Below are 18721 nucleotides of genomic sequence, written 5' to 3' on the forward strand. Positions count from 1 at the left end.
CGCCACATGATGGAGGAAAGCGCCATGTGATGGAGGAAAGCGCCACATGATGGAGGAAAGCGCCATGTGATGGAGGAAAGCAGCCGTGTGATGGAGGAAAGCAGCCATGTGATGGAGGAAAGCGCCATGTGATGGAGGAAAGCAGCCGTGTGATGGAGGAAAGCACCATGTGATGTAGGAAAGCAACCACATGATGGAGGAAAGCGCCATGTGATGGAGGAAAGCAGCCGTGTGATGGAGGAAAGCAGCCACGTGATGGAGGAAAGCGCCATGTGATAGAGGAAAGCGCCACACGATAGAGGAAAGCGCCATGTGATGGAGGAAAGCAGCCACGTGATGGAGGAAAGCAGCCACGTGATGGAGGAAAGCGCAATGTGATGGAGGAAAGCACCATGTGATGGAGGAAAGCGCCATGTGATGGAGGAAAGCGCCATGTGATGGAGGAAAGCGACATGTGATGGAGGAAAGCAGCCACATGATGGAGGAAAGCAGCCACACGATACAGGAAAGCGCCATGCGATGGAGGAAAGCAGCCACGTGATGAAGGAAAGCAGCCACATGATGGACGAAAGCAGCCACGTGATGGAGGAAAGCAGCCGTGTGATGGAGGAAAGCAGCTAGAAGATGGAGGAAAGCGCCATGCGATGGAGGAAAGCAGCCACGTGATGAAGGAAAGCAGCCACGTGACGGAGGAAAGCAGCTAGAAGATGGAGGAAAGCGCCATGCGATGGAGGAAAGCAGCCACGTGATGGAGGAAAGCAGCCACATGATGGAGGAAAGCGGCCACACGATGGAGGAAAGCAGCCACGTGATGGAGGAAAGCAGCCACATGATGGAGGAAAGAGCCACATGATGAAGGAAAGCAGTCACATGATGGAGGAAAGCGGCCACACGATGGAGGAAAGCAGCCACGTGATGGAGGAAAGCAGCCACGTGATGAAGGAAAGCGCCACATGATGGAGGAAAGCAGCCACATGATGGAGGAAAGCAGCCACATGATGGAGGAAAGCAGCCACATGATGGAGGAAAGCGCCACATGATGGAGGAAAGCGCCACATGATGGAGGAAAGCGCCACATGATGGAGGAAAGCAGCCAATAGATGGAGGAAAGCAGCCACGTGATGGAGGAAAGCGGCCACACGATGGAGGAAAGCAGTCACGTGATGGAGGAAAGCAGCCAAGTGATGAAGGAAAGTGCCACATGATGGAGGAAAGCGCCACATGATGGAGGAAAGCAGCCACATGATGGAGGAAAGCGCCATGTGATGGAGGAAAGCGCCATGTGATGGAGGAAAGCAGCCGTGTGATGGAGGAAAGCAGCCATGTGATGGAGGAAAGCGCCATGTGATGGAGGAAAGCAGCCATGTGATGGAGGAAAGCGCCATGTGATGGAGGAAAGCAGCCGTGTGATGGAGGAAAGCAGCCACGTGATGGAGGAAAGCGCCATGTGATAGAGGAAAGCGCCACACGATAGAGGAAAGCGCCATGTGATGGAGGAAAGCAGCCACGTGATGGAGGAAAGCAGCCACGTGATGGAGGAAAGCGCAATGTGATGGAGGAAAGCACCATGTGATGGAGGAAAGCGCCATGTGATGGAGGAAAGCGCCATGTGATGGAGGAAAGCGACATGTGATGGAGGAAAGCAGCCACATGATGGAGGAAAGCAGCCACACGATACAGGAAAGCGCCATGCGATGGAGGAAAGCAGCCACGTGATGGAGGAAAGCAGCCACATGATGGACGAAAGCAGCCACGTGATGGAGGAAAGCAGCCGTGTGATGGAGGAAAGCAGCTAGAAGATGGAGGAAAGCGCCATGCGATGGAGGAAAGCAGCCACGTGATGAAGGAAAGCAGCCACGTGACGGAGGAAAGCAGCTAGAAGATGGAGGAAAGCGCCATGCGATGGAGGAAAGCAGCCACGTGATGGAGGAAAGCAGCCACATGATGGAGGAAAGCGGCCACACGATGGAGGAAAGCAGCCACGTGATGGAGGAAAGCAGCCACATGATGGAGGAAAGAGCCACATGATGGAGGAAAGCAGTCACATGATGGAGGAAAGCGGCCACACGATGGAGGAAAGCAGCCACGTGATGGAGGAAAGCAGCCACGTGATGAAGGAAAGCGCCACATGATGGAGGAAAGCAGCCACATGATGGAGGAAAGCAGCCACATGATGGAGGAAAGCAGCCACATGATGGAGGAAAGCGCCACATGATGGAGGAAAGCGCCACATGATGGAGGAAAGCGCCACATGATGGAGGAAAGCAGCCAATAGATGGAGGAAAGCAGCCACGTGATGGAGGAAAGCGGCCACACGATGGAGGAAAGCAGTCACGTGATGGAGGAAAGCAGCCAAGTGATGAAGGAAAGTGCCACATGATGGAGGAAAGCGCCACATGATGGAGGAAAGCAGCCACATGATGGAGGAAAGCGCCACATGATGGAGGAAAGCGCCACATGATGGAGGAAAGCGCCACATGATGGAGGAAAGCAGCCACGTGATGGAGGAAAGCAGCCACGTGATGGAGGAAAGCAGCCACGTGATGGAGGAAAGCGCCACATGATGGAGGAAAGCGCCACATGATGGAGGAAAGCAGCCACGTGATGGAGGAAAGCAGCCACGTGATGGAGGAAAGCGCCACATGATGGAGGAAAGCAGCCACGTGATGGAGGAAAGCAGCCACGTGATGGAGGAAATCACCACATGATGGAGGAAAGCAGCCACGTGATGGAGGAAATCACCACATGATGGAGGAAAGCAGCCACGTGATGGAGGAAAGCAGCCACGTGATGGAGGAAAGCAGCCACGTGATGGAGGAAAGCAGCCACGTGATGGAGGAAAGCGCCACATGATGGAGGAAAGCAGCCATGTGATGGAGGAAAGCAGCCACGTGATGGAGGAAAGCGCCACATGATGGAGGAAAGCAGCCACGTGATGGAGGAAAGCAGCCACGTGATGGAGGAAAGCACCACATGATGGAGGAAAGCAGCCACATGATGGAGGAAAGCAGCCACGTGATGGAGGAAAGCGCCACATGATGGAGGAAAGCAGCCACGTGATGGAGGAAAGCGCCACATGATGGAGGAAAGCAGCCACGTGATGGAGGAAAGCGCCACATGATGGAGGAAAGCGCCACATGATGGAGGAAAGCAGCCACGTGATGGAGGAAAGCAGCCACGTGATGGAGGAAAGCGCCACATGATGGAGGAAAGCAGCCACGTGATGGAGGAAAGCGCCACATGATGGAGGAAAGCACCACATGATGGAGGAAAGCAGCCACGTGATGGAGGAAAGCAGCCACGTGATGGAGGAAAGAAGCCACGTGATGGAGGAAAGCGCCACGTGATGGAGGAAAGCAGCCACGTGATGGAGGAAAGCAGCCACGTGATGGAGGAAAGCAGCCACGTGATGGAGGAAAGCAGCCACGTGATGGAGGAAAGCAGCCACGTGATGGAAGAAAGCAGCCACGTGATGGAGGAAAGCACCACATGATGGAGGAAAGCAGCCACGTGATGGAGGAAAGCAGCCACGTGATGGAGGAAAGCGCCACATGATGGAGGAAAGCAGCCATGTGATGGAGGAAAGCAGCCACGTGATGGAGGAAAGCAGCCACGTGATGGAGGAAAGCGCCACATGATGGAGGAAAGCAGCCACGTGATGGAGGAAAGCAGCCACGTGATGGAGGAAAGCGCCACATGATGGAGGAAAGCACCACATGATGGAGGAAAGCAGCCACATGATGGAGGAAAGCAGCCACGTGATGGAGGAAAGCGCCACATGATGGAGGAAAGCACCACATGATGGAGGAAAGCAGCCACGTGATGGAGGAAAGCGCCTCGTGATGGAGGAAAGCGCCACATGATGGAGGAAAGCACCACATGATGGAGGAAAGCAGCCACATGATGGAGGAAAGCGCCTCGTGATGGAGCATAAGCCTGGCCACGTGGTGTCAATAGTTCGGGAATCACTAATAGGGAAGGTATCACCTGTGACATTTTGTAAGATTACACCTCATAGTTACATCCTTTTATTTAGAACTTATTTTTCTGTCCTGATTTGTAGATTTTCTGTACTTCTAACAACGTTCACATCAGCCACATGGAATATAGTCAGAAATAGAGAAGATCACTGACACCTATGGGAGAGTGTTGTGGGCATGCTCTGTGATCAGTGCAGGGAGTAGGAGGAGGTGAGCTATGACATCACCTATATTCTTCTATGGTAGAGCTTTGTGAACATGCTTTGTGATCTGTGAAGTGAGAGGGAGAAGGTGAGATATGACATCAAATATCTACTTCTATAGGAGTATGTTGTGGGCTTGCTCTTTGATCTAGGGAGGGGGAGGTGAGCTGTGATATCGTCTATACAGGAGAGTGTTGTGGGCATGCTCTGTGCAGAGATAATTGTTCAGGGAGGTGGAGTAGGTGGGCTGTGATATTACCCATTGACTTCTGTAGGAGTGTTGTGGGCATGCTCTGTGCAGAGATAATTGTTCAGGGAGGTGGAGTAGGTGGGCTGTGATATTACCCATTGACTTCTGTAGGAGTGTTGTGGGCATGCTCTGTGCAGAGATAATTGTTCAGGGAGGTGGAGTAGGTGGGCTGTGATATTACCCATTGACTTCTGTAGGAGTGTTGTGGGCATGCTCTGTGCAGAGATAATTGTTCAGGGAGGTGGAGTAGGTGGGCTGTGATATTACCCATTGACTTCTGTAGGAGTGTTGTGGGCATGCTCTGTGCAGAGATAATTGTTCAGGGAGGTGGAGTAGGTGGGCTGTGATATTACCCATTGACTTCTGTAGGAGTGCTGTGGTCATGCTGTGTGACCGGTACAGATCATTACAATCCGTCGGAGATGTGAACATTCCCCTCCTTTGAGCCAACAGGCCTGAATATAAATTCTTTCCTGAGGCCCACCCAACTAGATGCCATTTATACTCCTATGTGGCTGAGGGATCTTTGGGCCCCTTGAGGCCCCAGGTCTCGGGTAAGCCTCCCCCCTAGAGCTATGTCCCTGTTATAAGGCCAGGTACTTACTGTGGCGTCTTGTATTTTCTTTAGCACGAGCCTGATGATCAGCCCCTCGGGGGTCCACACTTCATCGACCCCTGTGCTCGCTGTGACTTGTGGCTTGGCACTTTTCGCTGGTCTGATGGGAGTGGGGGGTCCGCTTGTTGCTGCGGCCACACTCATCTTTTTCTCTCCAAATCGGGATTTTAGAAGCTCAGAAAAAGTGTTTGTAGTCTGGAGGTTCATATCGACGAGGTGAATCCGCTGTAAACAGGTGGCGCGGCCCTTCTCCACGTAGTCCATGATGGCGTCCAGGATATTTCGAGCACACTCTTTTAGAGGGAACCCAAAGATTCCAGCGCTGACGGCTGGGATGGCGATGGAGCTGTGGCCGTTCTCGGAGGCCAGCTCTAAGCTGGTGGTAATCGCTCTGCGCAAAAGTCTCTCACATCTCACGTGGGACTGAGGATCCCACCGGGGTCCAACTGTATGGATGACTTGTTTGCACGGCAGCTTTCCGGCGTCGGTAATGACTGAATCTCCAGGGGACAATTTTCCCTCGCTCTTGATGATGAGATTACAATCGTCTTGGAGCTTGGGTCCTGCTGCTTTAAGCAAGGCCTCGGCCAGACCCCCGCAGTGCTGCAGATCTTCATTAGCGGCATTAACAATGACGTCCACGTTGTGCCGGCACAGGTTGTCCTTGTACACTGCGATGGTCACCCCACTTTGTAGCTTCACCTCATACTGGCCTTCATCCGGTCTGTTATCTCCAGCCGTCTCTAAGCGGATCACACAATGGAATTTGGTCTTTGCGGTGGTGGCGTGGACTTCCTCATGACTCTTACAGAATTTTTTAGCCCCTGGTTTATCGATGCGGAGGAAGTCGCAATGTATTGTGGACAGAAGACTGCGGACCTGAGCGGCGGCCTCCTCAGCCTGGACCCTCGGACCCAACAGGGACACACTCTTCTCATTCTTCACGACTTTCACCTTGGTCGCGATCTTCTGCCACATCTGCGTCTTTTCTTCTTCGATGAATTGCAACGCGATCACGGAGCGGACGGGAACCGTCACCTCCATCACCGTGTGGGTGTCCACAAATCCTTTTATCTGCTCATAGCAGAGTTGTACGTTGGTGGACATCCCCGCGAGCACCACATCGCTCTCAGCTCCGGAGGGGAACTCCAGGATCATGACCGTGCAGGTCTCAGAATTGAAGGACTCCTGAAGATGTGATTGAAGACTTCTCCACTCCGGACTTTCAAGGATTTTCTTGGTCGTAACTGGAATTCGCTGACAGATCAGTTCTCGGTTGATTTGCTCCTCTGCGTCCATCATGTCTTTTTTGGAGTGTCCGGTCAGTTGGATGGAGTTTTCTTCCATCTCAATCAGTGCGTTTATTTTGTGACGTGCAAAGAGGAGACACGAGACCTCGTCGTTGTCCGCGAACATTAAGAACTGGTGGACGTGCGGGTCCAGCTGGATGGATTTGGATTTCAGCTGCTGTTTGGCGCTCATTATCTCACACTTGGCTTGGAGAACTTCATCTCGCAGTCCGGTGAGCCTGACGTTGTGTGTGGACGGGTCGTACTCCATCTTCAGCTCTGGGACATCGGCCAGTATCTTGTCCTCCAGGCCACTGCTACGTATGATATGGTAGAGAGTGGCAGACATGGGCTCCGTCATGGTCATCACTTTACTCCTTCTCTCCACGTTTCTGTTGGTTTCCTCCACCAGTTTTCGGAACGTCTGCTCGATCTTATTCACGTCCTTCATTGTACCTGCCAGGAAGACCTTCTCAACCTCAGAGTTGGGTTTGATCAATACCCCGTCATAGGCAGCAGTGGAGATCTGATCCTTCATGTCCTCCCATGCCGATGGGTTCATTTTACAGTCTATGACTTTATATCTTGAGATGAAAAGTGAGAATTCGGTGGAGACCTCCTCAGTCCATGTGCGGACCACCTTCGCCATAGTCCTGATAGGTGGGGTCTTGGATATCTCTATGGTTACGATGGGGTTTAGGCAGTCAGGACTCGGCCACTTCATCTGGCAGTATTTCTCGGCCATCTTGCCTTCTATGCTGACTTTCGTTGGCTCGTCACTGAGGATGAGCTCCAGTATATATGGGCTGATGCTGAACTCTTTGGGGGGCGGTAATGTGATGTCAGGTTCACCTGCCCCATAGAGATGTAACTGCAATGACGGGTAGTAGCGGTACGCGCTGATGGCGGTCTTATTAAACACCAGCTGCTTCTTTATTATCATTTTCACAGCTGGAAATGAGAGCAAAAAAAACAAAATGGACATCAGCACCATATGGCGTCAGACGGACCCATCTCCTCCGGGAGCGGACTGCGGTCTATCATATGTAGACCTATGGCCGCCCCATACTCAACCATATACTTATATCAGCTGCTAGGAAATACCAGCAATATGGTCGTCATTATGGCTCTGACATAGGCCGCAGCGCTGAGAGCGGGGTCCTCGCTCCCCCTGTTACTGGTGAACGATGAGTTACCCTGTGATGTCTATACTGTCTGTACATGTCCGCGCTTGTTGTACAGCGCTGCGGAATATGTTGGCGCTATAGAAATGTATTTAATATTACTATATTTACTTGGTCCCTGCAGAATCCATAACTTCACCTCTCTGTACTCCTCTATAACCCTCAGACATGCCATGTAGAGCCGGGTTCCACCACCAAAGCCTCCATATCGGGGAACACTTTACCCTGGAGTATTGGTGGTGGTCCGTCTCCCCTTGCCACCCCCGTCTCTCATACCGTCAGCGTCAGTGAACTTCAGCAGCGCGGCGCCCTCCTCCGGGAACATCACCGTCTCCTGCACTTTTCCTCCTCCGAGTCTGGGGCTCTCAAAGAAGAAGGTGAGGTGCTGCTCGGAGGTGTTGGGGGGCAGGTTCTCCACCCTGATGCTGGTGGTCTCCTCTAGAAGCTTTGCCTTTAGTTTCAGTTGTGTCACTCGGAAACTTGTGGAGAAACTCTGCATGAAGTGGTGAATATCTGCAAATATTCAGGAAAACGATAAAATGTCTGGAGATGACAAGGACCGACAGACAGACGAGGCTCGGCCTCCAGAGATGGAGGAAGATGGAGAGATTACCTCTGTATACAGCTCACCTAGGACACAGGTGAGGGTGATATATGATGGGGATATCTGTGCGCTGTATATATGGGTGGATATTCCCTCTGTATACAGCTCACCAATGTCACAGGTGAGGGTGATACATGATGGGGATATCTGTGCGCTGTATATATGGCTGGATGTCCTTAAGGACAGAAATGTCCAGGAAGGATGGGAAATTTTGAAAAATGAGATTCTCAAAGCACAATCGTTAGCAATCCCTAAAATAGGGAAGAATTGGAAGCATTTAAGGAAACCAGGATGGATGAACACAGAACTTAAACACATGCTAAAAAGGAAGAAATAAATGTTTAGCAAATGGAAAGAGGGAGGCATATCTAAAGAAGAATATAATGCAGTCTGCAGGGAAGAGCTAAAGCCAGTAATGAAATGAGGCTTGCAAGGGAGACCAAAAGCAATAAGAAAGAATTGTGTGGGTATGTCAAAAGCAAAAGAAAAGTCAAAGATGCTATAAGATTTTTACAGGATCAAAATGGTAAAGTGGTAAAAAATAATGCTAAGAAGACCGAACTTTTACATTCCTATTTTGCGTCTGTTTTCTCTAAGAAAGAAAATGTAACATCAACTGATCTTCACTGTACTATTGAAGGAATAGAAGAATCCACACTATCTATGAACAAAAATAGATAGTTAGGTAATGCTTAGGTAACATAAATGAATTCAAGTCTCCAGGTACAGATGAGCTGTATCCTAGGGCACTGAAGGAGATAGCAGAGGATATTATTGAACCACTCTATAATCTTTGAAAATTCTTGGAGAACAGGAGAAGTCCCAGAAGACTGGAGAAGAGCAAATATTGTTCCTATCTTCAAAAAGTGGAAGAAGGTGGACCCAGGGAACTATAGGCCGGTGAGTCTGACTTCTATACCAAGAAAGATCTTTGAACAAATTATTAAACAACATGTATGTAAGTACCTGGATAAGAATGAAGTGATTAACCAGAGTCAGCATGGGTTTGTAACTAACAAGTCATGTCAGACTAACTTAATTTCCTTCTATGACAGAATCACTGACTGGGTGGATCAGGGAAATGCTGTAGATATAGTATATCTTGACTGCAGAAAAACATTTGACAAAGTATCTCACACCATCCTTATTGAAAAAATGACCAACTATGGAATGGACAAAGCAACTGTTAGATTGATTCATAACTGGCTCGGTGATCGGACCCAAAGAGGGGTCATAAATGGTGGCACATCCAGTTGGAAGAATGTCTCAAGTGGGGTACCACAGGGCTCCGTCCTGGGCCCTGTGTTTATAAATGATTTAGATGAAGGAATTGAGGGTAAATTGATTAAATTTGCTGATGACACAAAGCTAGGAGGGATAGCTAATATTAGAGATGAGAGAGGATTCAACAAGATCTGAACAAGCTGGAACTGTGGGCAGCAACCAACAGAATGGTTTTTAACAAGGAGAAATGCAAAGTACTACATCTGGGCAAGAAAACTGAAAAAAGCATATACAGAATGGGAGGAATAGAGCTAAGCAACAGTACATGTGAAAAAGACTTAGGTATACTAATAGATCATAGACTGAACATGAGTCAACAGTGTGATGCAGCAGCAAAAAAGGCAAATACAATTCTGGGATGTATTAACAGAAGCATACAGTCTAGATCACGTGAAGTCATTATCGGTCTTTACTCCTCCTTGGTCAGACCTCATCTGGATACTGTGGCCAGTTCTGGGAGCCACATTTTAAAAAAAGACATCGACAAACTGGAGGAAGTTCAAAGAGCGACCAGAATGGTGACCGGTCTACAAATAATGTCCTATGAGGAACGGTTAGAGGATCTGGGAATGTTTAAGAGGAGACTTAATAGCTGTCTACAACTATCTGAAGGGCTGTCACATTGCAGAGGGATCAGCTTTATTCTCTTTTGCACAAGGAAAGACTAGAAGCAATGGGATGAAACTGAATGGAGAAGATACAGATTAGATATTAGAAGACACTTTTTGACAGTGAGGAGATCAATGAGTGGAACAGGCGGCCACGAGAGGTGGTGAGTTCTCCTTCAATGGAAGTCTTCACACAGAGGCTGGACAGACATGTGTCTGAGATGATTTAGTGACCCCTGCATTGAGCCGGGGGTTGGACACGAGGACCCTGGAGGTCCCTTCCAACGAGAACATTCTAGGATTCTATATGGCTTGCGAGCGGGTCAGTTCTGTGGTAGGCGCTGGTTCACACAGGGTTGCAGTCTGCAGGTTCAAACAAACTGGTGGGTTATGTCGATAAACCAGGCAGGAAACTAAAATATCACAGCCTCTTTCAGGATCCAAAAAGGTATAACAAAACACAAAATAACCAGTCCATATACAGCACGGCCTCGGCCTTTCTCTGCCTTCAGCAGGGTCTGAGCAGCACATGCACGGTCTGCTCACCTTGCCCAACACACACAGACAGACTGAGACAGGCGCAGCTGTCTTAAATCAGCCTTCCAAGACCTGGACTGGAGGTAAGTGAGCAGCTGTTCCCCACCTGGCCCTATAGTCCGGGCCCATTAAATACCTCTCAGCACTATGTGTGCTGGAGCCTGCTTTTCCGAGTCCTACATCACCAAGGCTTTGCACCTTGGGGACACATACCTCCCGTCCACGACCTGTCCGGCTGCAACCTTACAGGCTTCTGAACATGGCTCACCTATGTCACAGGTGAAGGTGATGGCAGCACTTTTGAGTTCAGGAATCATCTCCACATGGAAGTCTTGGTCCTTATTCCTGGCACTGAGGTTCTCCACCAGGAGGTTTAACATTTCAGACGTGCACCAGTCCTGGACATTCTCTATCAGGACCAGGGACGAGGTGGCGTCCAGCGTCCTGCCATCTACACCAATGTGGACAAATCACAAATGAGTTAATATACAGACACCAGGAATGAGCTGTCTCTGTTCAGCATTACTAATGAAGAGGATCTGCACGCAGCCATCAGGAGCTCAGATGTACGTGAAGGAATAGATGGGGCTTACCTATCAGCTGCCCATGTGTCAGTTTTATGTTCTCTATTAAAAGTCAGGCATCTCTGCCGTACCCATGATGGTTCCCTTATTCTGATCTCTATGACACTACTTTACATTATGTTGTTACTTTACATTACAATAATATACCATTTCAATCAATAGTTCCCATCTTCCTTACCTGTGTCCACACCAGGGTTTTCTTCTTCCTGAAAAGAAGACAAAAGAGACTTCAAGTCCCTAAGCAGGACAGTCAGTGATGATAAGTGATGCTTGTATCCCCACAGATGTTGATGGTCAGGCTCGGTGACTGTGTACTTACGGCTGGTGATGATGTCGGGAGTGTTACTCTCAGATTTATCGTCTTCTCATCTGTTATTTTCAGCTTGTGGTTTTCTTTCCGCAAAACGTTGTCCCGGACTGTATGAGGCAGAGGAGGGAGCGTTACCGGACAGGTCACTGTCGGGAGGTGACACTACATGACCCAGGACAACAGTCTCTGACCCCATCATTTTACATTGACTTTTCCAAAATAGTATACTTGATTGCTAGACACTTTATATACATCATACACACAAAAAATGTATCGGCAGTTTTGTAGGCGTGGCTTAAAGTATTATAATTTGTGACAGGCGTCTCATGGACAGACACAATATAATAGACTACGAGAGAGCGCTGTAAGGCCATGAGATCCACCACGAGAGAGCGCTGTACGGCCAGGAGATCCACCACGAGAGAGCGCTGTACGGCCAGGAGATCCACCACGAGAGAGCGCTGTACGGCCAGGAGATCCACCACGAGAGAGCGCTGTACGGCCAGGAGATCCACCACGAGAGAGCGCTGTACGGCCAGGAGATCCACCACGAAAGAGCGCTGTACAGCCAGGAGATCCACCACGAGAGAGCGCTGTACGGCCAGGAGATCCACCACGAGAGAGCGCTGTACGGCCAGGAGATCCACCACGAGAGAGCGCTGTACGGCCAGGAGATCCACCACGAGAGAGCGCTGTACGGCCAGGAGATCCACCACGAGAGAGCGCTGTACAGCCAGGAGATCCACCACGAGAGAGCGCTGTATGGCCAGGAGATCCACCACGAGAGAGCGCTGAACGGCCAGGAGATCCCATATCCCCGGATGTGTCTGGATATGATGGTTTCATACAGCAACTCAGACCTTCCTCAACTCTGACCCCGGGCACATACCCTCCTCCTCTCTGACCCCGGGCACATACCCTCCTCCTCTCTGACCCCGGGCACTTACCCTCCTCCTCTCTGACCCCGGGCACTTACCCTCCTCCTCTCTGAAGTGTATCAGAATATACCCCCGGCCGCCGTCCTCCTCTCCAATCTCACATTCTCCTCCATTAGACTTCTTCTTACTCTGGAAATGCAGCAGAAGTTTGTTCTTCAGCTTTTTCAGGCTCTCGGGCCCCTCGTCCCACTGCAGGGACAGAGGGAACTGGTAGCAGCGGTCCCCCATGGTGGTGTCCACATAGGGAGCTGCGGAGGTTGTTTCCCTGTGTGTGATCTGTCGGGTGTGTGTGATCTGTCGGGTGTGTGTGATCTGTCGGGTGTGTGTGATCTGTCGGGTGTGTGACGCCAGGGCCCTTAGTTTCACTTTCGTTTACTGCTCGCCTCCTGCTGTTCCTGGAAAATCCCCGCTGTCATCAACTGCTCCGTGCGGCCCGAGCACACCCGTGTCTGTAACTGCTCCGTGCGGCCCGAGCACACCCGTGTCTGTGACTGCTCCGTGCGGCCCGAGCACACCCGTGTCTGTGACTGCTCCGTGCGGCCCGAGCGCACCCGTGTCTGTGACTGCTCCGTGCCGCCCGAGCACACCCGTGTCTGTGACTGCTCCGTGCGGCCCGAGCGCACCCGTGTCTGTGACTGCTCCGTGCGGCCCGAGCGCACCCGTGTCTGTGACTGCTCCGTGCGGCCCGAGCGCACCCGTGTCTGTGACTGCTCCGTGCGGCCCGAGCGCACCCGTGTCTGTGACTGCTCCGTGCGGCCCGAGCACACCCGTGTCTGTGACTGCTCCGTGCCGCCCGAGCACACCCGTGTCTGTGACTGCTCCGTGCGGCCCGAGCGCACCCGTGTCTGTGACTGCTCCGTGCGGCCCGAGCACACCCGTGTCTGTGACTGCTCCGTGCCGCCCGAGCACACCCGTGTCTGTGACTGCTCCGTGCGGCCCGAGCGCACCCGTGTCTGTGACTGCTCCGTGCCGCCCGAGCACACCCGTGTCTGTGACTGCTCCGTGCGGCCCGAGCACACCCGTGTCTGTGACTGCTCCGTGCGGCCCGAGCGCACCCGTGTCTGTGACTGCTCCGTGCCGCCCGAGCACACCCGTGTCTGTGACTGCTCCGTGCCGCCCGAGCACACCCGTGTCTGTGACTGCTCCGTGCCGCCCGAGCGCACCCGTGTCTGTGACTGCTCCGTGCCGCCCGAGCACACCCGTGTCTGTGACTGCTCCGTGCCGCCCGAGCGCACCCGTGTCTGTGACTGCTCCGTGCCGCCCGAGCGCACCCGTGTCTGTGACTGCTCCATGCCGCCCGAGCGCACCCGTGTCCGTGACTGCTCCGTGCCGCCCGAGCACACCCGTGTCCGTGACTGCTCCGTGCGGCCCGAGCACACCCGTGTCTGTGACTGCTCCGTGCCGCCCGAGCGCACCCGTGTCTGTGACTGCTCCGTGCCGCCCGAGCGCACCCGTGTCTGTGACTGCTCCGTGCGGCCCGAGCGCACCCGTGTCTGTGACTGCTCCGTGCCGCAAGAGCGCACCCGTGTCTGTGACTGCTCCGTGCCGCAAGAGCGCACCCGTGTCTGTGACTGCTCCGTGCCGCCCGAGGACACCTGTGTCTGTAGATAATATAATGATGATGTGGGGGAGGACCAGGGTGGGTGACAATATAATATATATTTTGGGGTGTACCTAATGACAGCAGACAAATCCTATGCAGTAAATAAATGGAAGAAGTGCTGGATAAAGTGACACATAATGGCGGTATACAGGGCTGTAATAACTCCTTACACAGCGCCTCCTGCTGCAATGGCGCCGGACACAACGCATGTGTAGCGCACACCTTCCTCAGGGGCGTTCTCTTCCTTCCTCAGGGACGTCCTCCTTCCTCAGGGGCATCCTCTTCCTGCCTCAGGGGGGTCCTCCTCCTTCCTCAGGGGGGTCCTCCTCCTTCCTCAGGGGGGTCCTCTTCCTTCCTCAGGGGCGTCCTCTTCCTTCCTCAGGGGCGTCCTCTTCCTTCCTCAGGGGCGTCCTCTTCCTCAGGGGCGTCCTCGTCCTTCCTCAGGGGCTTCTTCCTCCTTCCTCAGGGGGTCCTCTTCCTTCCTCAGGGGCGTCCTCTTCCTTCCTCAGGGGCGTCATCTTCCTTCCCCAGCGGCGTCCTCCTCCTTCCTCAGGGGCGTCCTCTTCCTTCCTCAGCGGCGTCCTCCTTCCAGGGGGGCGTCCTCTTTCTTCCTCAGGGGCGGCGTCCTCCTTCTTTAGGGGCGGCGTCCTCTTCCTTCCTCAGGGGCGTCCTCTTCCTTCCTCAGGGGCGTCCTCCTCCTTCCTCAGGGGCGTTCTCTTCCTTCCTCAGGGGCGTTCTCTTCCTTCTTCAGGGGCGTCCTCCTTCCTCAGGGGCGGCGTCCTCTTCCTTCCTCAGGGGCGTCCTCCTTCCTCAGGGGCGTCCTCCTCCTTCCTCGGGGGCGTCTTCCTCCTTCCTCGGGGGCGGCGTCCTCCTTCCTTAGGGGCGGCCTTCTTCCTTCCTCAGGGGCGTCCTCCTCCTTCCTCAGGGGCGTCCTCCTCCTTCCTCAGCCGCGTCCTCCTCCTTCCTCAGCCGCGTCCTCCTCCTTCCAGCGGGGCGTCATCTTCCTTCCTCAGGGGCGGCCATCATTGCACTGCACAAAAATGGCCTAACAGGGAAGAGTATCGCAGCTGCAAAGATTGCACCTCAGTCAACAATCTATCGCATCATCAAGAACTTCAAGGAGAGAGCTTCCATTGTTGTCAAAAAGGCTTCAGGGCGCCCAAGAAAGACCAGCAAGCGCCAGGACCGTATCTTAAAACTGTTTCAGCTGCGGGATGGGACTACCAGCAGTGCTGAGCTTGCTCAGGAATGGCAGCAGGCTGGTGTGAGTGCTTCTGCATGCACTGTGAGGTGGAGACTCTTTGAGCAAGGGCTGCTTTCAAGGAGGGCAGCAAAGAAGCCACTTCTCTCCAGAAAAAACATCAGGGACCGACTGATATTCTGCAAAAGGTACAGGGAGTGGACTGCTCAGGACTGGGGCAAAGTCATTTTCTCTGATGAATCCCCTTTTCGATTGTTTGGGACATCTGGAAAACAGCTTATTCGGAGAAGAAGAGGTGAGCGCTACCACCAGTCTTGTCTCATGCCCACTGTAAAGCATCCTGAAACCATTCATGTGTGGGGTTGCTTCTCAGCCAAGGGAATCGGCTCACTCACAGTCTTGCCTAAAAACACAGCCATGAATAAAGAATGGTACCAGAATGTCCTCCAAGAGCAACTTCTCCCAACCGTCCAAGAGCAGTTTGGCGCCCAACAATGCCTTTTCCAGCATGATGGAGCACCTTGCCATAAAGCAAAGGTGATAACTAAATGGCTCATGGAACAAAACATAGAGATTTTGGGTCCATGGCCTGGAAACTCCCCAGATCTTAATCCCATTGAGAACTTGTGGTCAATCATCAAGAGACGGGTGGACAAACAAAAACCAACAAATTCTGGCAAAATGCAAGCATTGATTATGCAAGAATGGACTGCTATCAGTCAGGATTTGGTCCAAAAGTTGATTGAGAGCATGCCAGGGAGAATTACAGAGGTCTTGAAGAAGAAGGGGCAACACTGCAAATATTGACTTGCTGCATTAACTCATTCTGTCAATATAACCTATTGGTCCTCATAATATGATTGCAATTATATTTCTGTATGTGATATAAACATCAGACAAACACTAATAAAAACCAGAGGCCAGCAGATCATGGGAAAATATCATTTTGGTGTCATTCTCAAAACTTTTCGCCATGACTGTATATATACAGGACAGAAGTGGTACTGTTCTGTGTATATATACAGGACAGGAGGAGTGGTACTGTGCAGTGTATATATACAGGACAGGAGGAATGGTACTGTGCAGTGTATATATACAGGACAGGAGGATTGGTACTGTGCAGTGTATACATACAGGACAGGAGGAGTGGTACTGTGCAGTGTATATATACAGGAGAAGTGGTACTGTGCAGTGTATATATACAGTACAAGAGGAGTGGTACTGTGCAGTGTATATATACAGGACAGGAGGAGTTGTACTGTGCAGTGTATATATACAGGACAGGAGGAGTGGTACTGTGCAGTGTATATATACAGGACAGGAGGAGTGGTACTGTGCAGTGTATATATACAGGACAGGAGGCGTGGTACTGTGCAGTGTATATTGTAACGCAGCGGCTTGCAGCATTACTGTAATGGTCCAGGGGTGTTTTGGCTGACACTGTACCTCTCCCTCAGGTGACTGATCACATGACTGTGACATCAGCACAGGTCCTGTGTGCATTGGAAGATATATAAATCCTGTTAGTTTTGAGACAGGGTGTGAAAGGCGTGAGGCCTGTTCCCTGTGTGGGACACCCTTAGAGTGTGAGGCCTAGTGAAGCCTGGCGAAGCCTGAAAGGCAGAGGCTGGATCCTTATGTGTAAGAGATGCCAGTAGCCTTTGCGGGCCAGAGGCTTGGAAGACAAGAGTCCTGGAAGGCAGAGGCTGGATGTTGTGTGTAAACATACCAGTAGCCTTTGAAGGTACGAGGGCTGGAGACCCCCATCTGGGAAGCCGTAAAGCCACAGCTGTGGCAGAACAAATCTGAAGCGGCTAAAACCCGGCAAAGGTAAAACACTGCTTGATGTGGACATTTATATTGTTACCTTGCTGAAGGCTGTATCTGGAGCCAAGTGGACATATCTGTCACTGGAAAGGCTCTTGGACATTATATGTGTAATATGTCGGCGAGCCACTGAGATGGACTCAGTTATAAGCAGTTATGAAGTGAAATAAACTGTTGGGTTGTGAAATATCGGAAAGTCGTCGCATGTGTGCTTTAATTGATCCGGTGAAGCGAGTGTCCCCCAGCATGATGACTAGCGCTGCCTTACATGTGGTTGGAGAATTCGGGCAACTACAGCCCGGTTGCTAGGGGCAACTGCAGCCTGGTTGCTAGGGGTAACGGCACAGGACGACGAGTGTGGATACAAGCATCTTGCTGTGGCTCGGCGGGGTCATGAAGATTAAAGCATCTGGCTGTAACTCGGCGGGGTTACGAAAATTGTCCTCGCACTCAAACCTGGTTTGCTGTGGCTCGGCGGGGCCACAAAAATGTTTCCGGGGAGAGCGGTGTGAAGTGTCTAGTGTGAATAGTGTACCGCGATGGCTGTGAATGGAGCAGCAAATGAAGCTATTGAGCAATTAAAGTGCCGGTTAAAACCGCAGCAGGTATTTGAGAAACGTCTACAGGACATGGTGCAGGAACGGCAGGAGCTGTTGGCACCGTATAGAATGGCGGCAGTGGACCATTCTGTGAACTCTCCGGGGGCGCCAGTATTGTCCCAGAGTGCCCGGGGAGCTGGTAAGAGATGTTGTGAACTGGGTCCTAAGACTATTGCTGATTTTTTTTGTAAAATTCCCCCTACAGGTGTGGGTGTCCAAAAGGGGGCAGATTTTCACAAGAGGGTGGAGTATAGAAAACCAAAATTTGTTACTGGTTGTGGGTTGGTACCACCTAAAAATGACAATTTGACCGTTGATAACGGGGTAGCTCCAGTAGAAGCGGTTGACGTCAAGGTGGGAGGTGACATGTTGGTCCACGACACCATGGGGAGTGACACAGACCCCGTAGCTGACGGTGACACTACGAAAGTAGAAGGAGAGTTCAGTCAGGAGGGGCTAGACGAGGGGAGAGAGTCCCCCTCTCGTCGTCGACGGCGTAGGGGCCACAAAAAGGTTGCTCCTGTAGTCTTTGCTGAAAGTGAAAATAAAAAAAATGTAGTACTGTGTGCCTATGCTTCAAGTGTGGATCCTCCTTTAGAGGCAGAAGAGGAGGTGACATTGCCAGTAGCAACCTCTGATACAGTACTGAGACAGAAGGATCAGGATCTGACAGCCCTGAAAGAGGAGGCGGCCAATCCTGACCAAGAGCTGGAGCCTATCAGGCAGCGGTATCAGAGTGACGTGCAGCAACTATGGGAAAACCTGGAGGATGTGTCCTCAGACCAGCGGAGCCTGGAGTCTGAACAGCAGAAAATATACCAGGTTGTGAGGAACTTGCAGCGAGATCTGAAGGGAAGCAGCGAGGAAGTTAACCAATGGAAGGAAAAGTTCCAGGAAATTAAGGAGGACAGCCGCAAAACCAAGGAGGAGGTTTTGCAGTTGAAGCTTGAGAAGGAGGCACTGCAGGATGAAGTTTCTGGATGTGAACAAAACCTAGAACGACTGCGCGAACAGTTCAACCAGGAGCTGTGTGAATCCAAGAAGGAATATGGTGAACGCAGTGGGGAACTGCAACAAATTAAGAGAGACTATGAGGATCTCCTC

At 51.7% G+C, this 18721-nt stretch overlaps 1 protein-coding gene across 1 annotated transcript in view; it reads right to left on the reverse strand.

The window, feature by feature from the left end:
* LOC141161965 (protein mono-ADP-ribosyltransferase PARP14-like) overlaps positions 1 to 12947 on the reverse strand; it is a 41721-nt gene extending 28774 nt beyond the window's left edge. Inside the window, exons 1-6 of the mRNA XM_073647553.1 lie at positions 12426 to 12947; positions 11459 to 11556; positions 11318 to 11345; positions 10824 to 11006; positions 7799 to 8035; positions 5038 to 7289 (exon numbers count right to left, since the gene is read on the reverse strand). Of these exons, the coding sequence (XP_073503654.1) occupies positions 5038 to 7289; positions 7799 to 8035; positions 10824 to 11006; positions 11318 to 11345; positions 11459 to 11556; positions 12426 to 12615 (2988 nt within the window). The 5' untranslated portion in view covers positions 12616 to 12947. The remainder of the gene's footprint in view (positions 1 to 5037; positions 7290 to 7798; positions 8036 to 10823; positions 11007 to 11317; positions 11346 to 11458; positions 11557 to 12425) is intronic.
* Positions 12948 to 18721: the final 5774 nt, after the last annotated feature.

The sequence above is a fragment of the Phyllobates terribilis genome, unplaced genomic scaffold (assembly GCF_046119375.1).
Source record: "Phyllobates terribilis strain yellow unplaced genomic scaffold, ASM4611937v1 Scaffold_9__5_contigs__length_417890890, whole genome shotgun sequence".
NCBI lineage: Eukaryota > Metazoa > Chordata > Amphibia > Anura > Dendrobatidae > Phyllobates > Phyllobates terribilis.